Raw genomic sequence first — 15082 nt, 5'->3', positions numbered from 1 at the left:
TTGGTGGCTCAGGCTGTAGCTGTAAGAGGAGCTGACAGGAGGATCCTGAGTGATCCAGGTGCTGCCTTTTTTCCTGGTGCAGTGAGCTGCTGCTGTGGGTGCAGCAAAGTGCAGGAAATCCTCTGAGCTGTCCTCTCACCATAGAGTCATGAAGGATTTCATAGCAGGCCATGTGATCTGTGCTGAACTGATTACAGTAAGGCTCTCCTGTTTAAATGGCTTTGCTTTGTTAGGGGCTCTGAGGAGCCCTGCAAACACAGGGATTAAGTGGGTTTATGCATGCTGTGGAAGCCTGGCCCTGGCTGTTGGTTTATGAACCTTCCCTTCTCGCTGGCCCAAGCATGGTGTTTGCTAAGTGCACATCACCTGTGTGCACTTCCATCCTCGTGGCTCTGAGCCTCACCAGGAGCTGCTGGTGGTTTGCTGCTGGAGGCCCCCAGTTGATACCAAAATGCAGTAATTACAGAAATAACATTTCCTGGTTTAGGCAGTTCAGAATTGATTACTGTTACCACTGCAGTATTAACTGCAGATTTGTAAGTGGCACAGGTCACCCATCTCCAGCTCCTGCTAGGAATCTCTGTGCAGCCATGTTTAACAAACCTTCTGTCAATCAAAAATTGGTTATACAAGGATTATTTGCCTTCAGTTTCCCATGTAATGAGGTTTTTGATTGACAACAGTGGAGTTCAAGAATATAGAAAGGCTTTCTGAATCTAAGATGAGCAAGTTTTCATTTAATACTGTTTGCACATGATAACATTGGCTTCCAGTTTTATCTGTGATAGAAACTGAAGGTGATCAAAAATCAGAAATATAGAAACCCTTCTCATTTTAAAGTAATGTGAATTAGAAAATAGAGGTAGGAAGCTAACTTTGAATTTTGTGCTGTGGGAGTGGGATTTGGACATCATTTGCTGTACAAATAGTTGAGCTACTGTGGGCAAACATTTTGCAAAGATGGAAGTGTCTCAGGATGTTCAGCATGGCTGGTGGGAGCAGTGGCTTTACCCTCTGCCTGAAGACTGTCAGATGCTCCTCAGATTAGGAAGTTGGATGATGCTGTTCTTGTAGCTCTGTTACCAGGATTAGTTTCTGAACAGCCACCTTGACCTGCTGTGTGTGGTGGTTGCTGTGGGTGCCTGTTTTCCAGGTGTCCTAATGAGGAATTGCACTTGTTCAAGTAAATTTGTATTTCCTGAATGAAACGAAATATAAAAATTGCATTCTGAAAGCTAAGAAAATATCATGGAAATGGATAAATGTAGGTTGATATGTCTTTTTCAAAATACTAATCATTCCTAATAATGTCCCCAATTGAAACATACCTATGGGGGAATGGCAGCCACAGGTATGATGAATGTGAGATATGGCTGAGTTCCTATGAGGTGAACACATGGGTTACTTTTGGATGAGCTAGAAGGCCAGAGTTAGGCTATGACTTACAAATATCTTCTCTAGCTCAGGCTAGTTTCTCTTGTAGAGCTCCTACACCAAGCTCAGCCTCCAGCTTAGAAGCAGATGAAGCACTTGAGGAATAGTTCAGACCTAACTGATGTCTGATGGGTGTCAGAGCAAAGGGAGCATGGCTGGGAGATGCAAACAAACTCCTGTCCAAGCATCATCTCTTTTAACTAGGCCAGTTTGGGTTTCATAAGAAGTGCTACATGTACAGACCTTAATTTTGCCCTTGGTTGCCTCTTTGTGGCTGGAGATCAGAAGTCATAGACTCAGGATTTTCTGAACTTTTGGATGCATTGCTTTCGTGTGCAAACTGAGTGAATGCATCTGAAGGTTTCCCTTAGGAAGGAGGGTAAGGAATGCACAAGCCACTTTGCTGGTGTCCTTCCTTAGTTACAGGCAGGTGGTGAGAGGGGTACATTTTTGTGCTTTGCTGCTTTGAGTCCAGCTACAGGGAGAACCTGTTGTGTGGTAATGTGGTTTGCCTGAGCTGATGAGATGTTTTTCAAGGCAGCTAGGAAGCTTTGTGAATTGAAAAGGAGAGGTTTCAAAGGAATAGTCCTGCAGATGTGTCCTAGCTTTAACTTCCCACATGCAGAGGAGCAGTCCTGTTTTATGCAGCAGTAATGCACTAACTAAATCATGTCCTGCTGGGAGAAAGAAGCTTCTCCTTTTGCTCTTTAATCCATCATTGTGAGTATGCTCGGGGAAACGCTGCATTTTTGGATCCCTTCTGGAAAATTGGTTTATTTTAGTCTTCATAACAACCCCTAAAATCATATCTTATAACAAGGAAATAATCTCTTTTTTTCTTTTTATGCTGTATTCAGAGTCTTGCTACGCAACATATTACATGTCTTTCATCTAATTGCTACTTTGATTTATGACAGTTTTTCCCATAACAGCTAGGGAAAGGAGCTTAGAAAAGTAAGTAATACGGTTTTGAAGCTGCAGTTACTTGGGGAAATAGCTATTTTGTCTATAACAAGTGGAATTACACTCTTAGTTATAAAACTAATAATTATTCTGTTTGCTAGTTGAATGGCAGAGTTCTCTGTACAAATGGGATAGTTGGAAGCTTTGGGCAGCCAGGAAGGAGGGCATTAGTCTGTGCTTGGTGATGGGTGCTCCTTGTGAGATATGCTGAAAATATCAGTCTCAAAAGTGAAATAATTGTCTGTTTCTGAGCCCTAGTAACTGGCAAGTCTCCAGTTGGCTTGTGTCATTGCTATAGCAGGCTGATCCTGCCTTGCTTTTTTCTTCCTTTTTCCAAAACTCTAACTGAAAGAACTGGCTGGATGTAGTTCATGCATTGCATTTCATATGGAAAATAGGAATAAGCATCCTTCAGTTGCTTGATCCTGGCTTCCTATTGAGTCTGACAGTTTCTGAGCACTTTTATAAGGAATTCAGCTGCTCCTAACAAAATAAGACTGGACAAAAGCTGAACAGAAGCTTTATAAGTTTGGTGTCACACTTTGGAGCACCAAAGTTGGCACTACAGTGCCATTCCCTGATGAAAGTATTCCAGAGACCTAGGGCTGGTAGTGCAGCTCCACACTGGTGTTTGTTTTTTACCAAGACAGGGCTTAATATTAATGTTAGAGGTGATTTCTGAGCAGAATTCTGCAAGGAACTCTACTCCATGTAACGCAATTTAGTGAGGTGTGTTTTATGTCTGCAGCACACCCTCACCTAATGTACTTTAAGTATGGGTTTAATTACTGCTCTGTGTTGAGAGATTCTTGCTTGGATCCCTCACCAAAGCTGTTGAGCAGTGTAGCTGGGACATGGGAGATGCATGGCTGCTGGTTTAATCACTCTGCAGGGCTGGATGGAGCTGGTGTGCAATGCCAGGGACTGCACACCCAGGGTGGAATTGCACATCTTCTACAGGAGTGGCAGAGCAGCAATCATGCCACCAATCCCCAGCAGTATTTCGAGTGTTACTAACCAAGTGATGCACTGGAGAAAACCCCTGGGACTTCCTGTGCCTTGCAGCCCCTCTTCGATTCCTGGGGGTGGCTGTGGGCACCACAATATAAACAAAGACATTGAACCATCAGAGAGCATCCAGAGGATGGTGAGGGGTCTGGAGGGGGAGCTGCGTGAGGAGTGGCTGAGGACACTTGGTTTGCTCAGCCTGGAGAAGAGGAGACAGAGAGGAGACCTCATTGTGGTCTGCAGCTTCCTCCTGAGGGGAAGCAGAGGGCAGTGACATCTGTACCATGAGCATGACAGGACTTGAGGAAACAGCTGAGGCTGAGCCTGGAGGTTTAGGTTGGACAGAGGTGGAAGTTTTTTCAGCCAGAGGATGGAGGGCACTGCCCAGGCTCCCCTGGGAATGGTTATGGGCCCAAGGCTGCCAGAGCTCCCTCCAGGAGTGTTTGGACAATGCTCTCAGGGATGCACAGAGTGGGATTGTTGGGGTGTCTGTGCAGGGCCAGGGGATGGACTGGATGATCCCTGTGGGTCCCTTCCAGCCCAGTATATTCTATGGTTCTGTGGGGATCTTGGGGATGGGAGCAGCTCCATCTAGTTCAGCATTTAGCTCTGTGCCCTCCCTCTCCCATACCTGTGCTGCTTCCACATGAACCACTATGGTTAAATAAAAGCAGATGCCATTTTCAGAGAGGGGGGAAAGTGTTAACCTGGTGTTTCACTTAACATTGCCAACACGTTTGCTACAGCACTTTCATCTCTGGTATCTCCAGAGAGTGGCTTGTATCTGACCTTGCTCTGCATTTTTACCCTTGTGCATCTTTGATTTGATCAACTCAGAGCAGCACATATTGGGTACTCAGGCTGAGGAAACAGCTTGATCCACAGGGAAGAGCATGGGATAAGGGATAGCAATCATAAGCATTGAGATTCTATTTTATTTTCAGGTAATCTCTGTTTTCTATACAAACACACATTTGGTACACAGTCTAGATTAAGAGCTGTAAAAATAAACCCTGCAGTGAAACTTTATTGAGAAAGTGTCACAGTTCCATGTTGTGAAGCTCTGAGTTCTTTTGCACAGCAGAGCTTTAAATTAAATTGAAGTTTTCTGAGAGAATAGTGATTGAAACTCTGCTTTACATGGCATAGGCAATGCATTGAAAGGGAAATGCAACAGCAGGTAAATTAGAGGTGTTAGTGGCTTACATGGCTTTTACAAAAATGTTCCCACCCCATTCTTACTGCATACCAGACTTATAGGTCATATTTAGGGGGAATTACATTAGTTGTTAAATGTTGATTTTATGTTGAAGGCTTATATATAAGTTGAAGGTCATATCTTCTGGCTGAAGGCTTTTTTCCTAAAATTCCTCTTAACAATGAGTGACTGTAAGATGTTAATATGGGCGTACCAGCTGGTTCCAGTGCCTCCAGATGACATCTGCTCAGAACTGAGTAAAACTTGTCTGTCAGCCCTCCTTAATTACCTTTGGATAGGGAAAGCAAGTCTTGGTTATGGGTGCTCCTTGTGAGATATGCTGAAAATACCTGTCTCAAAAGTGAAATAATGGTCTGTAGTTGTCTGTCCAGTCTCTTGTAGAGGGTTGCAGAGCTGCTCTGTGTCCCCCTTTGTGCTGCTTGTGTGTGGCAGAGTTGGGTGCAGCTCTGCAGGTGTTTGCTCACCCCTTTGCTCTCAGTGTGTGCCTGCCTGGAGGAACTGTGGTGTTGTACAGTGTGTCCTGTGCTCTCTGCCACAAGGGCTTCTCTGGGAGGGCACACTCAGCCTCCATCCATCCATCCATCCATCCATCCATCCATCCATCCATCCATCCATCCATCCATCCATCCATCCATCCACCCATCCACCCATCCACCCATCCACCATACAGAGCACTGGGCTTGTGTGATGCATCTCTGGGCCTCTGGCACATTGTGCTTTTGGCAGCTGGGGGTGTGAGGCACCTGCAGAATTAATTCCTCTTGCCTTGTGCCTCCCTGCAGTGCTGTTTGGTTTGTAGTTTTGTTGGTGCAAGCTGAACCTCATTAACTCCAAGTGAAAGGGAGGAAAGGGACGAGGTTTTGGTGATTAAAATCTGTGTGGCCACTCAAGGAGTGGGTACTCTCAGCTTTGTGTTTGGCCATACAGGCCTTCAGAGTGTTGCTGGCTGTGCTCTGTAATAGAAAAACTCCTCAGAGCAGTGCTGTGGAAATACTTCCTTGTTCAGACAGAGTGAGTTACACGTTTTCTGATACTGAGAAACTAATCTTGTTTGTCGTTAATGAAACAGAGCATATTGCAATGCAAATGAGAGAAGTTGCATGACAAGTGGTCCCACAGTCCTCAGCACTTGCTATTGATTGTTCAGCCTTACTTATTCATGCTATGCAAATTGCTTTTCTCATCTTGCTCCTTCTTGTCTACATGTTTTTGGTACAGGACTTGCCTGCAAACAGTCTTGTTCTTTCGCTGGAGAGGCAGGAATTGTTTCTGGCAAAGTTCTCAATGTTCCTTTGTCGAGTGAGTACTGGCTGAGCTGGGCAAGGTTCTGGAGCTCTGTCAGAATGAATTCATCTTGCTCTAACTTCAGATGGAGAAATGGAAGAGTTGGTGGTGTATTATTTTATAGGAACAAAGGCTTTAAAATGGTTTTCAATTCTCTGTGGTTTTGCATTTCAGGTATACTAAACCACTGACCTTTGCTGACTGCATCAGTGATGAGCTGCCCTTAGGATGGGAAGAAGCTTATGACCCTCAGGTTGGAGTCTATTACATAGACCACAACACCAGTAAGTGACATGCTACTGTGTTTTTGCAGAGTGATTTGTGCCTCTATTAAAGTTTACTGAACACAAAACCACAGAGTTGCTAACAGCATGTTTTAGAGTCAATGGCATCTGCAGCTCGTGAAATCAGATCCTGTCCTTCTCCATCATACAGAGTACTTTCCTCTCTGAGCAGGAATTTGACACCTTTTGGGTTGCAATCTTCAAACTGGCAGCCACGTTCAAGCCAGTGGTATGGACACACCTCTGTCAGATTTGGTTCTGCTGAGGAGTCCAACTGGGTAGCAGTGATCTGGAGTTTGTTCTACGCCTGGAATTTGTCCCTGTGGCAAGACCATCAGAAACAGTGCAAAGGTCTTGTGTTGATTCCCCTGGCAGGGGTGAACTGAATGAGCTCCCTTGGCTGCAGGAGCTCACACTGCCTTTGCTGGAGACAAAACCCTCAAGCTTGGGATGTCCTGTTCAGGCTTGGGGTGTCTTTATCCTGTGCCCTCAAACTAAGCCACTGTTTACACCCTTTGCTAGATGGCTTGATAGACCAAAAGAGTTAATTTTGTAAGTTCATTTATTATAAAAATTATAATATATATATATATAAGAATTATAAAAAAATACAGCATTTGTTATATCATTGCAGACATTATAGAATAACTGTAATGGGTTATGCTAGAACAAATCCCCTGGAAAAGTAATAAGCAAAACAAATCAGTGACTTTGATTCTCTTTACAGAAGAGCTCCAGCTGCAGCCCAGAAATTCACAGCAGAGCCATGCCCAGACCCTTTTAGGGGAGCTTGCAACTCATACTGAGAGAAACTTTTAGAAGACAAAAGTGCCTTGAAGTGCTTTTAAGTTGTGGGTTTTTTAAATCTACTTCTAGAACTTCAACTGAGAACTTAAACTTTTTTTTTACATTACATTATTTTTTTTAAATAAAAAATGTGGAATTCTGGTGCATTTTTTTCCTTGGTGGATTTTTTTCCCCCCTTGGATATCTTCATCTTCACACCCTTCCCTTTTTCAAAACTTCCACAACTTCACCTGGCCTGAGACTGCACCCTCCAAGCTTTAGCAACTTCTCTTGGGTGTTAAAAATGCAGAATGAAAAAAACCTATTCCCATAAGCTCTAACTGACCCCCAATATACAATACAAAGATCATAAGTTTCCAGATGTAAAGGTGACACAAATATTTTTATTTAGAACTTATGTAAATCCTGTGATTTTGGGATGACATATCTTTAAATGGCTTCATCCTAACTATTTTCTGTGAGGTAGGGGATGTTGATTTTTTTTTTATTGGGAAGTTTGAAAGGGTAGGCAAGTCTACAGGATCACACAAAGGAGATCTGCTGGGGAGAGGAGTGGACAGACTTTTGCTTTAGAAGGTACTAAGTTGCGAGGCTCAAATTTGGATCTCCTACAGGTCTGTAAGACCCGGTCTGGTGTCCATTTCACAGTCTGGGAATGGGAAAATAGCCTTGGCTCGAAGCTGTGGGACATGGAAGCCTGTTGGACCCCTGGAGTGTTTCAGTTAGCAGAAACTCCAGCATTGTTGAGGTTGGACTCAGTGGTCCTAAAGGCCTTTTCCAGCCTGAATAGTTGAATGCAGTTGGGACAAACCAAACATGTTTTATTTATCCATTGGAGTTGGTGCAGGGTGAACATGCAAAGGTCTGGGGCAGTTACCCCTGGTCTGTGCTACTCACAGGCACCACAGGATTCAGGGGCGTGCAGAGAAGCCTTCCAGCTGTGCTGACACCTGCTTAGTAACAGTGCCTTTTAAAAACTTCCACTTGTGTGGGATGTCAGAGGCCTCAATATTTAAATAAGAATTCCAGCTAAAAACTTAAAAAGAAGAGGAACAAACTCATGGCATATTTCTTGCGCCAGCTCTAATCCAGTTCACGACAGAGCAGAGCACATCCATTTACCTTAACCTAATCAAGCAGCTCAGCTTTGTGGTTCATGTTGAAGTATCCTCTGGAGAGTGTCCAAAACCTTCTTCCTCTCCAAGGTCTCTGGCAGATTCCCTGGCAGGAAGGAACTGCTGAGGGTGGGAAGGGGATGGAGCCATGTTGGGTCTTGCTCATACTGCACAAGTATTTGAGACTATCAGAAATGAGCCCAAGAATAGACTTAAATGAAATCTAAAGGCAGGAGCCATTAAAAGAAACAAGATGGAGAACAATTGTAACCACCTCTCAGAGGGAAAATAAATACAATTAAATTGAATTGAGTACCCAGAATATTCCTAATAAAGTATTAATGCAGAGCCTTGAATGTGCCTCTCTGGGAGAACTTTGGAGTGTGATTTGCTCAAAGAAATGATGCTGATGCAAGCATTGTAAACCTACATTCCTCCAACATGAAGCAAGCAGATTTATTTATGACAAGCTCAACATTAAATTAGGAATTCACAAGACAACAAATGATGTAATAGCCTGCATTTCTATAGTTCTTTCATCTCACTTCTGAATGTATTATGCATTTCTCAGTAGCTGGGCTCAGTGAGAGCCCTTGGCCAACACTTCTGTTGATTGGTTATTACATGTTTGAAAACCAAAGCTCAGGGCTGCAATCAAGGGGTTACTGTTAGTGCTTTGATTACTGAAAAGGTTAAGGTGAATATTTAGAATAAATCTGGGCACAAAGCATTTCAATACCTCAGTGTGTTGTCCATCCTCTCTGTGAGCTGTCTGCTGGGCATTCCCTGGGTCAGATTGTGGATGGGCTTGGAGCACTGGCAGTGCTTCACCACCTCACAGAGGTGTTCAGGTTAGAGGCTTTTGCAGTCTTCCTCCTCATTGCTCATAATGGAGGAATTTTCCTGCAGCAGCTTCCACCACCCTTCTTGGGATTCTAAGAAGAATGGGCTGCTAGTCTAAGGAAAAACTGGAAATAACCAGGCTTGAAGACTTATGCTGAGGTAGATTTACAATCCAGTGTCCTGCATCAGACTTCAAGAGCCACAGGCACTTTGCCAACATAACTTTTTATGCTGGAAATTAGATAGCCCTAAGTCTCAGTTGCTGGTGATTGTCCAGGGAAGTTGCATATCTGGGAATGTGGGGGCAGTTCCCTGGGTAACAGCAGACTTTCCCCTTGTGGTTCAGCTGTGGAGAAAAGGGTTACTTTATCTGGGTGTATGTGGTGGTTTGACAGGAAATGTGTTTTTTGGGATGCTGTGTTTTGGGCCAATGGATATTCAGGTGATGGTTAGCTGGAAAATGGGATTTGGGGGCAGGAATCGAGGCAGGAGCATGGGGATGTCAGAGTCTTACAGGTTCTGTGCCCTCCTGATCTTTCTTTTGCTCCCTCCAAGACCACAGTGCTATCCATGAGAGCCCCTACAGCTGGTACAAGCAGCTGCTTTTCCCTCATATTCTTTTGGGGTAGTTTTTCAGGTCCAAGTCTAGCTTTAATATTATATCAGCTGAAATATTGCTTCTGCTTGCAGGAGCTGTAAAGGTCCATATAAATGCTTCTACAAACTATACTGGGTTTTTTGATGCGTTTTGTGCCTTCTCCAAGTTTTGCCATGTAATTTGAAGTGCCATGTGCTCTTTTGGGTCTTGAGATATTGTTAGAAACAACTTACTGCTGGAGTAGCCCATTAATTTTCTCCTCAGCATGATCATGGACAGCTTGTGAGGAGGATTGAGTGTCCATCCCTTGGGTAAACCCTTTATTTCTAGTTGTGCTGCTAAGAATATTGTCTAACTTCTCTTCCCCACATCCTGTGTACTGCTGTGTTAGTCTTATGCCCGACTCACTTAAGAGCTGCTCATACCTTCCACTCTGGCAGCTTTTACTAAATATTTAAAGAGGCTCTTAAGATATGCAGATTAGATTCCCACTGATAGTTTCAAGCAAGTCCTTTCTATTAATTATTCATTATGTGGTAACTAGGCATCCTTATTCAAGCATGTTAGTTTAGACAGTTCAGAGCACTTGATCAACTAAATATTGGAACCTGCTCCAAACAAGAACATGTAATAGCCTTGAAATAGAAATGAAAAATGTTTTGGGCACTTCTTCACAAAACAGGGATAAACACTGACAATAAATTTACCTCGTTAGTATTAGGAGTAGCTGCATGTCTGTGACCTTACCCCTTTTTCATGATTGGAAACCTGGAATGTATTGGTTGTGTTGGGGTAGTGGAGATGGAAGTGCTGTAACTGCTGCATTCCCTATGTTACCCTAAAGTCCACCTCCCATATCCTTCAGTCATTTACTGCTGTGCCTGCTTTCCCTAAAGAAAGTGTTTGCTCCTCTCTGAGATGCTGTTCATATAATATCATTTAAGATGATTTCACAAATCTGTGATTTTATCAGACTTTATTTTTACTTGCCTCTGGAATCTGAGTGAGCAGGTTTTCTTTTCCCCCTGCAATAAAAGCCATTTGGCAGCCAAAGAGGATGGGCAGACTTAGAATTGCTTTCATGTTGTCAGGTGCAGTATAATGCAGTTATGGGGCAATGATATCTTCTAAAAGTTTTATTGGTGAAATAGTAGAGCTATTTTATTAGTAATGTTATAAAGCGGTTGCCATAAAGATAAGTATAACAGTCAATGTCAGTATCATACAACTGTGTATGCATATTCTTGTTTTTAAGAGCCAGAACCAGGGCAGCTTCAGCAGCAGAGGAGTTGGAGAGTTATATGACAGTTTTGTTGTGAATGATTCTATTCAGCATGGCAGAACTCACTGGAATTCATTGTGGATCAAAAGTCACCTCCTTAGACAAAAAGGAAAATGTCTTTAGTCAACTGTTTTATCACAGGGATGGGGCAAGAGACTATTTTAAAATGTCATAAACAGTGGAACTTTTCCATGAAGCAGAACAAACTTGCATTCTGTTGATCCTGCTTTCTTCTGCTTTGTCTCCAAGAAACGACTCAGATCGAGGACCCTCGGGTGCAATGGAGGCGGGAGCAGGAGCACATGCTGAAGGATTACCTTGTCCTGGCCCAGGAGGCCATTGCTGCCCAGAAGGAGATCTACCAAGTGAAACAGCAGAGGCTTGAGCTGGCCCAGCAGGAGTATCGGCAGCTGCACGATGTTTGGGAGCACAAACTGGGCTCTCAGACCAGCTGTGAGTACTCTGTGAGCTCTGAACCAGCTCTTTGCCCAGCTGTGCACCCTGTAGGACAGTAACAGGCATGAAGCTGCTCCTTGGATGGAGCACTGGGATGGTGTGCCATGGCACTCTCATGTTTGATCAGTTTGTTTCAGGCATGGTGTCTGCCCAGCACCTGTTTGGTAAAGGCTGATTGTTGTGAGACACTCCTGTGTGTGGCTCAGTCACTGCAGTCAATGTGCAGATTTTCTGCATGGGCTTCAATAAATGCTACAATTGTGGTGGTTGGCTCAGTGTGAAAAAGTTAACTTACATGGTGTTTTCCTTGATTTCCCTGTTTAAAGTACAGAAACACGGTGAGAAGGTCCATTTTGGATAGTATTTCCAGGCCCTTTTGTAGTTTTATATCCCAGGTAGTTGAGTGATGGTCTAGGGGAGCTGAGGGTCTGTATTTTATGCCATGTTCCAAGTCACCACTGCTGGATTGCCTCTCTGTGAGTGCAGAACAGAGCAGCAGTTTGTGCTCCATATTCTGTGTCACAACACATCAATACCAATGTCACTTCAATATTTGGTGCAGAAATCTTCATAGAATGCTGTATTTCCTCCTTACTCCTAGTTAGGAGCTGGAAAATGTCCAGAACAGGATTTATTTCCTGCATGTATTCCAGAATTTTTGTTATAATCCTCAGTATTGCAGATTTTCTATGTTCTTGCCAGCCAAGAACCTCCCCCTGTTTTGCTCTTGTGAGTTATGTGTGATGGTGGAGAATTCCACTGGCTAATCCTTTGCCTGGTGTTAACATTTTTAAGTAGTTTTCTGTCAACTGAAGGATTCTTGTTTGACAAGGAGGCAGTCCCTCATCTCTAAAGAACTGGGTTTGCTCTTTTCTTAGGAGTACTCTACCCAGAGCAATGCACTGACAACATGACTTACATGGGCGAGATGGGATCTGTCTTGAAAAATACAACCAAACAAATAACTAGAAATGCTTTCCCATGTTTTATAGGGCATAAACTGATGGCTGCAAGGATCAGAATATCTCCCTTGCCTACAGCTACCTCTAACAACATTGCACATTGGGGAGCTTCTGTACCTTCTGAGGCAGAAGGGTTTAACTGTTGCTGAGAAGAGAGTTCTGCTCTTAATGGGACATTGATTTAATCTGGTGTGACACATTGTATGGTTGGTCATGTCCTCAAGGCTGTGAAAAGGCTTGCATCACATTTTTCAGTTTCTTCTGATTCTTTTCTTTTCTTTGTTTCTAAACATTCAGTGGATTGTTTGCTCAATGAGGAAGTCTGAAAAAAAAATTAAGTAAACCTTCCTGCAATGCCTGTCCCTTCAGTTCTGTTAAATGCCTTTGGAAATGCAGGAAGCCACACCACTGAATGGAGTGAATGTGTTTGGGAGTTTGAGTTAAGTGTGTTAACCTGGAACAAATCCAGACTTTGGAGATGCAGGACATGCTTTGGCCCCTTCAGTCTGCACTTTTTGTGGAGTACTTGACTGCACTATTGCCTTGCCCTGTCTTTGAGCAGTGGAAATTGGGTAACAGACCCAATGTGTGGAGGTCTGAGTGCGCAGGAGTGATGGGAGATCTCTGTCTGTGGTGGGGCTGGTAAAAGTGCAGGGAGGAAGGCAGAGCTGCTGAACTGGCTCTGTGTTTGTTCCAGTGCTTTCTGGCTCCTCGTCAAGTTCCAAGTATGACCCCGAGATCCTCAAAGCAGAGATTGCTACTACAAAATCCAGGGTGAGTAGTACAAATGGACCTTTGCTTGCCATGAGTAATGTTCAGGTATTTCCAGACCTCATGGCAAATTCTGAAAGGAGATGCCAAAGCAGCTGGGAGAGCTAATGTTGTAATTTAGGAGGTCGTTTATCACAATTTTCTAACGTTGCAGTCTTAGGAATTTAAAACAGCTTTTTTTCTTTCCCTCTTAGACTTCAGCCTGGCTTGGCAGTTGGCAGTGCAGGATGGCTGTGGGATGTGGAGCTGCATGCTGGCTCCTGCAGGGCTGCAGAGCTGGGGTCCTCCCCCGGGACTGGCAGCTGCTCTGTGCAGGGCTTAGTGCAGGCTGTCAGCAGGGGAGGGTGTGCTCTCATGCAGAGCTCAGTTTGGGAGGAAGAAAGGACTAAAGCAAAGTAGGTCAGTGTGGCCTCTGTGGAGGAATATAAAACAGCAAGCTGTAGGGTCAGTGCATTTACAGTATGGATTATCATCCTGCTGAGTTACTTGTGCAGTGGGGCCTTTTCTCTGGGGAGCTTGGAGGGTGGCTTCAGGTGCTGCAGGGTAACTCCTGTCCTGATGCTGGGGATAATGACTGAGAAGGTTTTAAACATTTCTGAGCAAAGTTGACATGTGTTTCATTGCTGTCTTTTTTGAATTTTTCTCAATTTTTCCACTTACATGGCTGGAACTTCCTTTGAGCCCCTTGTTAAGAGGTGTGATAGCAGCTACTGGATAAAGCCCTGCCAGTGATAAAGTCCTGATGAGGAGGCAGTCAGGGCTGTTTCCTGCTCCTGGCATGAGCTGATTGCCTGGAAACTTTGTTTAGAGTACTGTCTACACTGAATAAGTTTTGAACTGAATGGGTAGCATTGTACCTAAATACTCATATAAAATAGCATTCTAAAAATGTGACACCTTGCTGCAGGTTAATAAACTCAAGAGAGAAGTAGCTCACATGAAGCAAGAGCTCCAGTACAAAGAGCATGGATTTCAAACCCTGAAGAAGTAAGTGTGTTCTCAAGATCTTTTTTTTCAGAACATCTCTGGCTTGCAATGCATCCCCCACTACATTTATAAATAGCTGCCTAATAACAAGCTGAAATATGCTGCTGATGATATCTTTAGGCTGAAAGCAGTACACAGCCATGGGGGAGTTCTCTCAAATCAGTGCCTGTGTGGGATTGACCACGTTAGAACTGACTTCATGGCAAAGAGGTTTTGAACCAGGATCTCATCAGTTAACTGATATTCTGTTTTACTCAGTACTGCTCAATATGGATGACACTACAGCTCATTGTCTTAATTATAAGAGCCACTGATTTAGGGCACTGAGGAAAGACTGGAGGTGGAGTGCAGGGGGAGGAAAAGTTTCAGGTACTTGCCTTTGTGTGAACAAACATCTGGCATCTTTCAGATGAATATTTATTATAAGGGTCAACCCTGGTAGAATTCCTATGAGGAAAGGGAAGGATGAAGTGGCTTGTAATTAAATTGTGCAAGCAAATACATCTGTGCATGTTAGTCTGTGCCTGGTTTTTGAAATCATGACTGAAAATAAGGTAATTTTCATAGATGGCTAAGCTGATCCTCTCTAGGTAAGGAACAAGGCAGCTAGCAGCAGTCTGCCCTAACACACTGTCTGGGGGGTTTGTATGCACCTTTGTCCTCCCTAAGGAGTCAAAGAGATGATGATATTGCTGAAATGAGAGCTCTAACTTAATGTACTGCTGAGTGGAGTAACTTAGGCAGTGGGGAGTGGGGTCTTTTGTTCCTTCTGCTGTCCTTGTTAGAGTTTGGAGTGTTTTTTTGTTAAAAATCCCTGTCAAGACACATGCATCTAGGATGTTATTAAGTGTTAGCTTACTGTTTTTTTAAATTTCTATACAGAATTGACATGAAAATGTCTGATACTCAAGGTGGCTACAAACTTGATGAGGCACAAGCTATTTTAAGTGAAATGAAAGCTCTCAAGAAGGCCATCACATCAGGGGAGAAGGAAAAACAAGACCTCATTCAGGTATTGAAACAAGATGACTTTATAGTATTTTGTGTCACCATTGCTAGAAGATTGAAT

The 15082-nt window shown here is 43.5% G+C and overlaps 1 protein-coding gene across 1 annotated transcript in view; it reads left to right on the top strand.

Moving 5' to 3' along the window:
• Positions 1-15082, top strand: part of WWC1 (WW and C2 domain containing 1) — a 66620-nt gene that overhangs the window by 24147 nt on the left and 27391 nt on the right. Inside the window, exons 2-6 of the mRNA XM_036391502.2 lie at positions 6083-6192; positions 11087-11290; positions 12953-13029; positions 13934-14013; positions 14896-15025. Of these exons, the coding sequence (XP_036247395.1) occupies positions 6083-6192; positions 11087-11290; positions 12953-13029; positions 13934-14013; positions 14896-15025 (601 nt within the window). The remainder of the gene's footprint in view (positions 1-6082; positions 6193-11086; positions 11291-12952; positions 13030-13933; positions 14014-14895; positions 15026-15082) is intronic.

Source organism: Molothrus ater, chromosome 15 (assembly GCF_012460135.2).
Source record: "Molothrus ater isolate BHLD 08-10-18 breed brown headed cowbird chromosome 15, BPBGC_Mater_1.1, whole genome shotgun sequence".
NCBI classification, from domain to species: Eukaryota; Metazoa; Chordata; class Aves; order Passeriformes; family Icteridae; genus Molothrus; species Molothrus ater.
This window is presented reverse-complemented; position numbering and strand designations above follow the sequence as displayed.